The following is a 13,978-nucleotide window of genomic DNA, read 5'->3' as shown; positions in this document are numbered from 1 at the left end:
TACTTGATCATAAATTTCAATGAGTATGCTCAATATTGAAAGGTTATACATTGTGTTAATATTATAAACCTTTTAGGGAAATTTCTTAATTCTAATCCTTAAGATAATTCATACTAGATGGAGGCGGACTGCTTCTAGCGCTAGGGTGTCTAGTGTGGTGTGGGGAGCCGGGCAATGGCGTTGTGCTGTTGGGTAGGTAGCAGAGTTACCTGCATGGAAGTGGAGCGAAGTCTGGTAGTTCTGCAGAGGTGCTGATAGGAATATTTTCTCTGATATAAGGAAGCTGATTCATAGTGGGGTAGGGAGGGGAGCATGGGAGGAATAGACAAACCCTACATAGGGCAGAGGGGTATGAGGGGAAGGGAGGGGGCAGAGGGTTAGCAAGGATGGTGGAATGTGATGGACATTATTATCCAAAGTACATGTATGAAGACACAAATATATGTGAACACACTTTATCTACAACCAGAGATATGAAAAATTGTGTGTATATGTGTAATAAGAATTGTAATGCATTCCGCTGTCATTTATTTTTTAAAAATCAATTAAAATTTTTTTTAAAAAGATAACTCATACTAAAATCTGTTGGGTTATTTTATAGTGTTTCTTATTTCTTAATAAAATTGTAAACAAATCTATTCTCATCCATCTGGAAGTACCTATAAGATTTTATTTTTTATATCCTGGTTAAGCTCTCCTTGCTACATGAACTTATATTTGTTACTCATCTCTTTAACTGAACCTTACTCTGATAAGTAAGGTTATCATCATCTGATATAATTATCATTCAATAAATGAATCTCTTCCAACATCCCAGATGAGTGTTCATCTGAACTACATCTTGAGTATCTCCAACAAGGGAACGTAGTACCTAGCATGTAAGTTGGTCAGCCCCAGATCCTAGAAACTATCTTGCCCCACCAGTGAATTACAATTGATTTGGAGCAATAAGTTCCAGAGGGCAAGTCTTCTCCCTCCCCCTCCATGATCGCCCTCAAAACATTGAAGATCTCTGTCCTGTCTGGCCTTAGCCTTTCATCTAAACACCCGCAGGTCAATAGCCATTCTTCATTGGATATGGATTCCAAACCACTGACCAACCTGTTTCCTCTGTCTAACCTCCCCTAGTGTGTCAGAGTTCTTAAAACAGATTTCCTTGCCTTAGCACTTTCTGCTTCACTCACACCTGAGGCTGGGAAGCTATTGATGTTCATTATCAGACAGCTTTTTCTTAACACTATACATCTAAGTGGCTGCTGAGCCAGAAGGTGTCGGTCATATTCCTTCAGATTGGGGGTGATTTCAAGATAGAGTGTGTCTGTTTACTGCTCTAGAGTAGCAGCTTACATGAAACAGACATCTGACAAATAGTTTTGAAGACAGGCACGAGCTAAGCTTTCCCTCTTACATACTTAAGCAATAATTTTCAACCCATTTTGCATTCATCATGATTAAAATTCATCTTTTTGTTTGTAACCTTTTGATGCTCTCTACTTTTGATTCTGTCATCCATCTTATGCACAATCATTTCCAGCTTTCCTGTTGAATACAGATGTGGGGAGCATGCCACTTGTGTAAATCCTATTGAATTAAATAGTACCAAGCCTTGGTATTCTTTTTTTTAAGTCTGATACTGTGACTTGGCAGAAAACATGCTAGAATCTGTAAGACTTAATTATATTATTATTAACACTACTAATTCACATTGTATCTAAATAAGCTATGTTTGACTTTCAGAACTTTGATCAGTTAATCTACCTGCCTCAAAGAGTTGAGAGGATGATCAAATAAAAATGAAGGCTGTTTTGAAAATTTATATAACTCCAAGATTATTGAGTTGTTATTATTATTAATGGTGTCTTGAGACTCTCTAGCTGCCAAGTGGAATGACTCTTACTGGAATTTTGTGACTTGTTTTATAGCTGCTTATCATGTAAGGTTTGAGTGTTTTAGTTAATAAAAATAGTTTTCTTTCCCTAAAGTTTAATAATCTGGTTTGTCATGGGAATGAGAACTTTCAGGCTTATGGTCTAATTCATTTGGTTGAAATTCATCCTTTGCAACTAGATTTTGTGCTAAACAGGATTTTGTTTTTTGCAATCTAAATTGTGGACCCAGGAAATGTCATTAGCTTCTTTGAAAAAAAAATCTGCATCAGCACTTCAGCTATGTTTTGTTCTGCTAAATTGCCTTGACTTTTTAATTGAAAGGCAGTTTATTATAATTTTAGTATCAGCATTACAGAAAGTCATGGAAATATTTAAGGATCGTATGGTTTGAACTCTCTCTGACGAGCAGGAAATTATCTTGTCTGCCGGGCTTTCAACAGATGACATTCACCCACTGGATATATCAGACATTAAACTGAAAATTCAAATAGAAGTCAAATTCAGACTTGTAACAATCAGCTTCTACTTTATGCATGTCCCAGAACACTGGGGAATATATTAAATCAGTCCTGACACTGCTGTCTTTCACCCATTCTAATCTTGAAGATCTTCATTTAACCCTTTCCTGTGGTAAATTATTTTGATTTTTTAGTTTCTGCAATGATTTCAAATGATTTCAGCATATCCATGCAATGTTTTTAAAAACTCTCTTGGTTATCGCTTTTATATTAATAAAAGAAGCAAATACCAAGTTTGAGGCAGCTAAATGCAGCAGTACTGGTGATCAAACTCAGGGCCTTGCACATGCTAGGGAAGTGCTCTACCACAGAGTTAACATTCCCAACTTGAGTTTTTTTCCCAGCCCGATTTTTTTATTACTGGCCTCAAAATAGTTATATCACCCATTTATCATACATATAATTTATCCCACCTATAATAGCCCCTTTTTACTATGTTGTTATGGTTTGGATGTGAGGTGTCCCCCAAAAACTCACAAGCAAGACAATTCAGGAAGGTTCAGAGGAGAAAGGATTGGGTTGTAAGAGTCTTAACCCAATCAGTGAATTGATCCTTCATGGGATTAATTGAAGTAGTAGGGTGTGGCTGGAGGAGGTGGGAATTGGGCATGGCTACGGGGTATGTACCTATATTGGTATTTACCCATTTTGTATCTGGAGAATGGTATCTCTCTCTCTGCTTCTTGATCACCATGATGTGAGCTGCTTCCTCTGCCACACATTCTGCCATGATGTTCAGCCTCATCTTGAGCCCCAAGAAATGGAACCAGCCTTCTATGGACTAAGACCTCTGAAAACATGAGCCCTCAAATAAAACTTTCTCTCTCTTCAATTGTTCTGATCAAGTCCTTTAGTCTCAGCAGCAAAAAAAGCTGACTAAAACCTACACATTATAGGAATTTTAATAAGTAAAGTAGAAATATTTATCTTAAGGATTTTGTTGGGATATTTGCTCCTAGGTGGACATGAAGTTTTTGGGATCCAGTGAAAACCGTCTGAGTTAAGGAATTAACAAACACTTGAAGTGGAGTTGTATCAGATGTCAGTGTATTAGTTTGCAATGAAATGTCTCTATTTTGTTAAATGGATAAAATCTTCATATAGTAAAAATTTCTAATAGTAGAAAGATAGTATAAGGGAAAAGTTTCTCTTCTGTGGCCCCCAGCTTCCCATCTAGCGACAATTCTGATGGCCAATCTCTTCTGCCTTTTCACAGAGAATACTGTACCTTTACAAACAGATAAAGGATGCACATCATTCTTTTTATTTAAAACATACTTTTCAGTTCCTTTTTAAATTTCACTTATGTATCTTAGATACCCTTAATATTGGTATTTTACAGAGTTACTTTATTTTTTTCATTTTAATTTTTTGGTATAGGGGACTGAACCCAGGGTTACTTAACCACTGAGCCACATCCCCAGCTTGTTACTTCATTTTTAATGGTTGCTCAGTGTACCTTTGAATGTTTCATGAATGTTTAACCAACCAACTCCCTGCTGATAGATATTTAGCTTGTTTTTAATCTGTTCATACTACAAACAATATTTGATAGTGTTTTTTGTGTACCTATGCCTGCATAGCTGTACAATAAATTTCTAGAAGTAGAATTGCTGACTCAAAGAGTAAGCATATTTATTTTGTTTTGATAGTCATTTCCAAATTGCTCACCAAAAGATGAACTATTTATAGCTTAATCAACAAAGTTTAAACATTATAGAAATTTTTATCTTTCCAAGGACAGTTATTTATGCCCCTCTTCCAAATCACTCCCAGAATTTAAATACCTAGAAACCCAAAATTCAGAGATTCTTAATGAGCATGAAATGAGGGCCAACGGAGCTGCATGGTCTTGAGGGGTTCCAGGCAAGGCCTCGGCTTCGCCAGCCTCTACCTTCTCACACATCCCAGGTCTCATTTTTTTTTTTTTTTTGTACCAAGCTTGACAAAAAGCAGCAAAATCAAATCTCTTTTTTCAAATCCCTATACCAATAATCCCCTTTCACTATGCTGTACCATTATATTTTCATTCTTTCTTTTACCATATATAATTCTATTATATATAGATTGTGATTTTTTTAATTATTTCATTTTAATTTGCCTGATTACAATTACATGTAGGGTAAGTTCCTTCAGAAATAATAACACAAAATAACATAGAATGGATTATCAAAACAGCGAATTCCATCAGTGGTTCATGAATCTATACTCAGAAATAGCACTTACTGGTTCCTAAAAGCTTGATTTTTCTTGTCATCTATTTCAATATTTTGCTTGTTTTAAACTCCTAGGCTCAACTATATTTGGTCAGTAGTCCTCTCTGGCCTGATTACCACTGACTGATCAATATATTATTGTAAAGTGTTTTGGCAGAAGCACTCTATAAAAGCCACCAGTGATATTTCATCCCTAGATTTCCAAATGTACACTAATGAGTTGCGTGTTAGTACAGTACATTGATTTGTGTGATCCATGTCTAGCAAATATATAGTGATCACAAGATGGTAGGTTGTGCTTTGTTTTTAAGAGTGTCTTCAAAATTATGTCATGTTTTAAATGGTATTTATATTACTATGCAGTGCTTCCCATGTAATTCTGTGAATAATTTGGTCACTGTATTACCCAGCAGTATGTTCTTTTTTCATTAAATCATTCTTTTATTTCCTATTTTCATGACTACTATTTTAAGAAATAAAAGGAAGTCAAAGTAATTACCATATATTTACATTATTAGAATGTACTAAATATTTCATAGTCTTGGAAATAAAGACACAGTGTAATTGGAGAGGGATGCAGCAGCTAGGTTAGAGGAATTCTGTTAGAAGTCAATGGGTACTATTTTTTTTTTTACCCCTTTGACAATGTCATGGACTGACTATTAATGATTATAATCAGTAATGGTAAGTTCTGGGGATTTGATGTGCTCCATTAACCTAGTACATAACAGATATAATGGCACTCCCTTACCTCTTGCAGTCCCTATAAAAGTACATTTTTCTAACTGGGTGCCATGACAAATGCCTGTGATCCTCAGGGAGGTTGAGGCAGGAGGATCGAAAGTTTAAAGCAAGCCTCGGCAACTTAGCAAGGCCGTAAGCAACTTAGCGAGACCCAGTCTCACGACACTAAAAACTGGCAGGAGATTGGCTCAGTGGTAAAGTGCCTCTGGGCTAACGTATCCCCAGTACCCCAAAGAGAGAAAGGAGAAGGTAGTGGAGAGGGGGATCTTTTTCTTAACAAATACTTTTCTTAAAAATATTTTTCTTATAACCTTAAGCTTAGAATAAATTCTACTCTTTTTTATCAGCTAGAATGATGTCTTTGTTAGGATATAGGTGTCAGTTTTAGTTTTCTAAATAGAATCAGTTTCCCTCATTGAGTCTGGTTTCACCTTCAAATTAGTGAAAGTTTGTAGATAGTCATTAGCAAGGAAGAAATTTTTTAGAATGAGTTGCTCCTCTCTAAATATTATGAATAACATACTTTATCACAAGATTTCATTGCAGAATTGTGTTAATGAACTTGAGGAGCTGATCTGGAATCTTGATTGCTATAAATTTATGTTTTTCTAGATGAAAGAGTTCCTTATTTAAAAAGAAATCATGGAAACAAAACTCTTTCCAAAATTGAGAACTAATCCTATTGTAATCATTTCTCTAGGAATTGCATACTGAATGATGTTTATTTTGTATTTGAAACCTATTATGAACCAGTCTCTTTAAATGCATAATTTTCAGTTACATTTAATATTTCTTACAGTTACTCTTAGATATTAAGCTATCTTTAAAATTGTAAAATGAGTAGATTTAGTATGACAGAGGAGAGTTCTTTTAATTATTTTACAGTGGCATATTGTTTTAGTGCTATGGAATAAGCCACCAGAAAGGTAAAGCAAATAAACTGGTAATAATTCAGCAACAAAACATTTCCAAACTTATTCCAGAAAATCTGAGCCAAGAGCTGATAAATGTAGGATACTTTGTCCAGCATTATCAACTACCACTGAAGAGAGATGGGATTCCAGAGTTGGTACTTAGGAAAGAGAACACTCAGAAGATCTATCTGCTCTGACTCATTGCTGCTGCTACGGAACTCAAATGTTTGTGTTTTTATTTCAGTGACATTGTATGCCTCCTGTATTCTCCTGGGAGTTTTCTTGAATAGCAGTGTACCTATATTTTTTGAGCTTTTTGTGGAAACTGTCTACCCAGTTCCAGAAGGAATTACTTGTGGAGTCGTCACTTTTTTAAGTAATATGTTCATGGGAGTACTTTTATTTTTTCTCACATTTTATCATACAGGTAAGAAATTTGATTTTTATTTGCTATCTCAATGTGTTATTGTAGAGGTTCATAGCATTAATATAGGAACTTTATATGGAGAATGCTCACTAAAACCAATTATGTGAGTATTCACATGCCAATAAAAACAAAATCCACAATTATGTTTCTTGAAATGTATTGTAGCCTACATGCACCCTCATCCTCACCCCCAGAGTTTCTGAATTAACCTGATGGACGCTGAGCATTTGTATTTTTAAAAATCTCTTCCCAACTTACTCCCTGGACAGATAGATAACTCTAATATTCAGCTTCTTATTGAGGACTAGTGGTGAGTGTAAATTAATGTCAAGAGGATGTATGTAGTTTAAAGCCATAAGGATGAATAAGAGGTTGCACAATATAAGAAGTGCTCTAAAATATGACACTCCAAGAGGCCACGTTGTTTATAAAGAACTTTGTGACAGGCTTATAATTAAAATAATAACCATGTTAACCTCCCTGACTAGACAATAAATTTTTAAAATTTTCAAAGCAATGAAACAGATCTTCCTGGGTTTTGGACAACTTCAGGGATAGCACTCTCTCCTAAATGCAAAAAGCATCCAAATGATAGAATCATAATATAATTAACAACAAACTAGATTGTCCCTGTAAGTCAATAGTGCAGATAAAGTAGGCCTTAACTCTGCTAAACCTGATGCAGGTTAGGTGTACAATGAAGGAGAGTGATAATACAGACAGAATCCACTCTTTATTGTCCTGGAAATATGTCTCCAGTAAGGAAAAATGTCATCACCAGGTATTGGATGATCTTTGCTTCCAATTCACTTTTTAAACAGACTCTTATGACAATTATTACATATAAGTTTTAATCTAGTTCACTTGTGTCACCCTGGAAATTAAGAGGTTTATTGCTTCTCTTTGCCTGGCAAAACATCAGAGATGGCTATGAAGTCCCCTAGCACAATAGAAACAGTTTTCTAGCTGATGGGCACAGGTTTGCTAAATGGCCTAGTAGACATGGTTTTCCCAATCAGCTAGAAATAGAGTGTTGTCCTTACAATATTTACAAACAACAGTAGATGTCAGACAATGATATTCCCCGATAAATCTTGCTTGTGATCTCCAGTGTACAAAAAACACATATTCATTGATCTAAGGCAGGGAAAACACCAATAATGACAACTATTCTAAAATATTTATATTAGTTTTCTGTTGCTATAACAAAATACCTGAGACTGGGTACTTTAGAAAGAAAAGAGGTTTATTTAACTCATACTTTTGGAGACTGCATCAGATCAACTCTAGTGAAGATAGCATGGCATGGTATCACAGTGGCAGGGAGCATATGTAAGAGGGTGAAATCATATGGCAATATAGCCAGCTAGAGAGAGGAAGGGCAGTAATAACCTCCCACTGGGACCCACTTCTTAAAAGACTCACCATCTCTTAATATCACCACATGGGACCAAGATTCCTATGCATGAATCTTTGGAGGACACACTCAAATCATAGCACTGTCTGACTGCAGAAAAACTCCGTGCATCCCTGAGCATTTCACTAAGTCAGTAAAGTATCTGTTACTCTTCTAGGTCCAGCTATAGCTTTTGATTTGTACAACAGAGACTGATATCTGGCACAACTTAACTGTAACTATTATTAGTTATTGTCCACTCCTCATTTAGCAAATTCACAATGGCCAAATGCTTCAGGCAGATATTTTTGTTTCTTTGCTAGGTAACTGAAGAAACACCATTTTAACTAATTCTCATCTTACAAATACAATCAGGGATTTATCTGGCTGGGATTTAAAAAAAAAAAAAAAGTCTTCCCTCCTTTTAGGTGCTTTCTGATCACATGGTCTTATATATACCTGAACGAGCATTAAAAGATTTCTGCCTAAACTCTGATTATTGTGACCTCATGAAATTTGAAATAGTAATTTTAATACACCAATATAATTTCTGGGACACAGGGGTGTCTCAGTAAACTCTGGCATTTTTGATAGTAGATGAGATGATTTGTATGAAAGAGCCTATATGTCCAAGGAATAGCTGGCACTCACCAAGTGTTTGTTTTGTTTCCTTCTAGATGATTAGTTGGTTGATGTTAGGAATTTAAATATCTAGGCTTCTGTTTTAAAGAAGTGCTCTTGTGTATATATTTGTAGGTCTGTATAAGAATATACACAAAGAGGGGCTGGGGTTGTGGTCAGTGGTAGAGAACTGACTTAGCATGGATGAAGCACTGGGTTCAATCCTCAGCACCACATAAAGATAAATAAAGGTATTATGTCCATGTACAAATAAAAAATTTTTTAGAAGAATACATACAAAGATATCAACATTTCTAAGGCAAAGTTGTTGGTACCATGAAATCACTCTTGAAATTCTTTTCACATATGATTAATTGATCCTGTCCTAAAAATCCTGCAGAACAGGCCCCCATTGTTTATGGAATGAGATATAGTAATATACAAATAGCAAATCTGAAAATTCTGTGAAACTGTTTCCTAAAAATAAATTCTAGTTCTGCAACCTAGTACACTAAACATTTTCATATGATAAACTGAATTTCTTTCCAATTGAGCCAGTATTCATATGTCATAATTCAGCAATTTTAAAACTTGAGCAACTCACCCAGTAGTTATAATTAAAAATTCAAGTATTAGTTACATGATTACAAGGCCTGGTTGTTTTTGTTTTTTTTTTCTTTCATTTCTTTTAAGAAGGTCTTGGTGTTTTGTTTTGTTCTTGTAGTTTTAAGAGACAGGGTCTCACTATGTTGCCCAGACTCAATCTCCTAGGCCCAAGCAATCCTCCTACCTCAGCCTCCTGAGTACTGTGGGACTACAGGTGCACAACACCATGCCTGGGAAGAAGTCCTGAATTTTTTATTCATAAAAATCTGTAGTGCTTTTGGTCACTTCTCAAGGTACTACTAAGCTTCCTGACTAGGATTTTTTCCCCACCCACGGAGTGCTATCTGGGGTGACTGTATCAGATAATTTTTCAGGACTATGCAGCTATCCCCAAAATGATCCATTTGAATGCCTCACTTAGCCAAGGTAGTTTCCACTGGCAACTTGTTGCAGATTAGGGTCATTGCTGTCATCGAGGGCAATTGTTACTCAGGCTTAGGCTCCTATACCAAAGTCACTGGTTTATTTGGAGCCCCAAGTCCCAGTATCTGCACATTCTATTTCAGTTCTCCTTTGGGTACCTGAATCCATGTCAGAAGTTTCCTAGAGTTTTTCTGACTTGGATTTTTGAAGGTCATTTTCAAAAAAAAAAAAGTTACTTCATCTTCATCCCTAATATCAACATATTTGTAAAACTGAGTTGCTTCCTACAGTGTTTGCTTTGAGAATCTCAGTGAGTTGAGACAGCACAGTGATGCTTTTTTCTAATAACTTCATATACAAAATCAATTTGCAAATGCTGTTATGTCCTTTATGTGCTCTGAAATGTATTCTATTTTATATTATGTGGTTTGTGTTATCTGGTATTTTTTATAAGCTTTGCATCAATTTCTGTCTAAAAATACAAAGATTTTGAAGTGGCTTACTTTGATTTTGAGGTTGCACCATTACCTAAAAGACTTAGGGGCCTGGCCGAGGTGGGAGACATTGTCTAATGGTTACCAGGAGAACAAAGGTCAGGTTCAACAGATGTGGAGTAGTGCGAAGTAATTTTATGTCCAAGAAGTACAGTGGTGCAGTGTGGAGGTGGTAAGAACTAGTGAGTAATTAATTGGCACCAAGAAAGCAGGCTTTTAAGCTGGAATATAGAGGTGTCAGCTGACTGCTCACCCTGGGTTTAAATGGAGATATTTTTGTTAAGTCATCATGAAAGAAAAGGAGGGTGGTAACTGGAAACCAAGCACTTGCAGGTGGTCTAAGTGGAAAGTGTAACCTCACTGAGGGAAGACAAGGTGCTTCTAGAAGGAAGAGGTAAGAAGATGAGCAAAATCCTAATGAGTTCCGTCCCTACCAAGCACCGCCACTAGCAGAGTCCACCGCCGCACTGAGGGACAGGTGGTGCCTAACTGCGGATTGACCAAGAGAGGGCCAACTGTGGTATGGTGGATGACAGGGAACCAACAAAGGCGGGGATGAGTTGTGTGTTCCCGCCTTTGGGTGTGGATTTGGCTTTCCTCCAGGGAGCAGAGGAGGGAGGGAATGCCAGTGAGCTGCTCCCAGACGAAAGGGGGGATAGGAGCACTTCAGTGGAGCAGGAGTCTGTTGATTCAATTATATCCTGTGACATTGAGCTCAGAAAGGACAGTGATTGACTCTGCAAATGTTAAGCCAAATTAAATTTTTAAGCAAGCCATTTCCTGCTTATTAGAACACGTAAACTGTGGTTTCTGTAAATGGTTTTCAGTGGGAAAATGTAGCTGTTTCCCTGTCTCTGACCTTCTGCTTTCTGAAAAGGCAAGAAATTTCAAAGAACACTTGCAGTTGTTTGAGACAAGTGATTTACTGAAAGGTGGATTTGCCTTTCAGAGAGGAGCACACAGTAGAAACCAATCAACAAACTGTGATATTAAAGAGCAATTATGAAGCATTTTAGAGATTTCATCTGACCCAGGTAGAAGGGGTAATTTTACAACTCTGATAAAATAAATGGACTGTTTTGGCAGTCCATTAAAAATTAAAAGTTTTAATGGAAGAAGAGCAACGACAAGTTGATGGTTGCCACCTTTGTGTTGCTTTGGCTTCCATAAATTATGATCGCTAAGATTTAGCGATCATAGACCATGGTGTTAGTATCATACTTTCTTTGAATTGTTGCTTAAAATGCAGCCTTGAAATTAGTGTCCTTTCTTACTATGAATACAGACAATATGCTTTTGTCTATATTTTACTGCTTTTTTTCTTTTCATTTTTTTTACTACATCATCAGAAATCCAAGTTATATGGTTAATATAAAAGCAAACAAAGGTCTGGTGTGTCATTTCAAGGAATATCAGAATAAAGACAAGATCCCAGAGGTCACAGCTTTTCAGAGTATTTAGGTTATATGCAATCCAAGTAAAGCACAGGAAACAGCTTTATATAAAAATGCCATTAAAATATACATCTTGTTTCACACTATAGAATAACATGCCCAACTTTTTTTTTTCTTTTCTTAATGTAGTAACTGAGAGATGAGATGGATGCTTTTGTGGGGGGAAAAAAAAACTATTGCTACCCTTTATTGGTTGGTTTTCTGATTTCCATTCCTGAGCATAAATTGCTCTTTTAGGCTATATGAATTATGGATTAAACTAAAGCAGCAGTGTGGAAATCTTTAGGATGATTTTGAAGATTAAGAGTGTTAGCATTCTGTAGAAGTACAAAGCAAAAGATAAACCTATGCAAGTGACCAAAAAAAAAAAAGAAAGAAAGAAAAAGAAATATGTTTCTCCTATTCATTTTCACTGGATATGATAAATGGATATTAATCTAGAGAAGTGTCCCCAACAATAATCTCTTTACCACCAAGGAGCTGCTCACTTCAAAGCCTTGTGATTGATGGGCATGTGGTGTTGGGATAGCAGAAGCTGAACAGATGCTGATACTCAAGGGTCCCTGGAGCTCTTGGAAGCAGCCAGGGGCAGCCATGGTTGGGCGGAATGTGTTAGGCGAGGGGGCCCCAAATTGTTCTGTTAGTCCTGAATTCCTAAGAGCATTTTTGAGGGAGCAAATCCTTGATACCATTAAGTCGGGTAATGGTAGAATTGCCTGTTTAAATGACTTCTGTAGGTTTTCCTATAATTGACATCATACATAATAACCATTCATGCTAGTAGAAGAGACAACTAGAAAGAAATAAACCAGAATGCTCACAGTGGTCTCTCTAGGGGGAGAACTATGATTGATCTTTTCTTTTTTGAGTTTTTATGTTTCCATATATTTCCTAATCTATTTTTCAGTGATTAATACTTAATATTTCTGCAGAGAAATACATATAGGAATACATGAAAATGAACAGGGGAAACATATTTCTTTTTCTTTTTGGTTACTTGCAAAGGTTCATATACATGTGTATTTCTATACATATTTCTATACGCATTTCTCTGCAGAAACCCCCAAAATATAAAAGTGTTATCTTGAAATTCAGGTGATTTTCCTGTTTGTCTTTTTAATTCAGACATTTCTAAACAAGGACAAGAGTGATGGTGATAGGGGGTACTTAAAAAACAATTAACAGGGCTGGGGTTGTGGCTCAGTGGTAGAGCACTCGCCTAGCATGTGTGAGGCACTGAGTTCAATTCTCAGCACCACATATAAATAAATAAAATAAAGTTCATTAACAACTAAAACTATTTTTAAAAATTAACAAACTAACACTTAAAGGCAATCATTTTTTTCTTTGGAGTGGATTGATTTACAACCCAAGTCAAGGTGGACAAATTGATGAAAAGTTATTACCAATATTGATTTAAAATATTCCCCATGAAAGCCCTATATTACACACATCACTGAGTCTCCAGATCATCACTGTTTATTGAAAGCCAGTTTCCAAGCCTTCCAGGGTACATTTATTATAAGTGCTTTTGAATGCATAGCAGATTCCTCCCACCATATAGGTGGTGATCTGCTAGTGCTACGTGAATGCTTAAAACTGCACATTTTTGTCTTACAGAGTTGTCTTGGTTCAACTGGTGCCTTCCCGGGTCGTGTTTGCTCAGTCTCCTCCTCATTCTGTGCTTCAGGGAATCCTATGACAGACTTTATCTTGATGTGGTTGTCTCAGTTTAATAGCACAGACTCGAGGGAGTTTGAATGGAGACTGGAAATCAATACTGCACACTGCAGATTTGCTTGGAATTGCACATCTAACAGGAAAAAAGGAGAAGAAAGAAACTTCATTCAGAGGTTTTGTTAGGTTACAGATTATTGCATTAATTTAACTACTGCTAGGTAATAATAATGTGGGACTTGAGTGGTAATAGGGGATTTTAAAACTCTACAAGTGGCATACCTGTGCCCAATTTTGGGGTTGGAAGAGTGACGTCTTACACATTCAGCACTACCTAAGGAATTCCCTCTGTGTTTTGTGCCAGTGCTAAACTACTGATAAACTGTAATTATGAAAAGAAAAGAAGGCATCTATCACATGAAGATAACGCCTCCTGAGGTCACATGACAGAATAGGAAGAAATGCCACTAACTTCTAAAGAAGTTTAAACCCTGTATCAGATTTTAATGACAAAATAGCCAACAGTATATCGATAATAGAAATTAGCCACGTGTACACTACATGTTTTTTCTAATAAAGCCATTTCTTATATGACTCCT

At 36.3% G+C, this 13,978-nt stretch overlaps 1 protein-coding gene across 3 annotated transcripts in view; it reads left to right on the top strand.

Annotated features, from left to right (window-relative positions):
- The window catches only part of Slc49a4 (solute carrier family 49 member 4), a 136,472-nt gene that overhangs the window by 108,512 nt on the left and 13,982 nt on the right, over positions 1 to 13,978 (top strand). For 2 of the 3 annotated variants that reach the window (XM_071615283.1, XM_071615284.1), the window contains exon 8: positions 6,526 to 6,708. In XM_071615283.1, the coding sequence (XP_071471384.1) occupies positions 6,526 to 6,708 (183 nt within the window). Of the gene's footprint in view, positions 1 to 6,525; positions 6,709 to 13,322; positions 13,974 to 13,978 lie in introns of those variants that run through there. The other variant, XM_027935940.2, reaches the window with a different exon arrangement.

Source organism: Marmota flaviventris, chromosome 8 (genome assembly GCF_047511675.1).
Source record: "Marmota flaviventris isolate mMarFla1 chromosome 8, mMarFla1.hap1, whole genome shotgun sequence".
NCBI lineage: Eukaryota > Metazoa > Chordata > Mammalia > Rodentia > Sciuridae > Marmota > Marmota flaviventris.
Note: the sequence above shows the minus strand (reverse complement) of the source record. Positions and strands in the feature narration are given on the sequence as shown.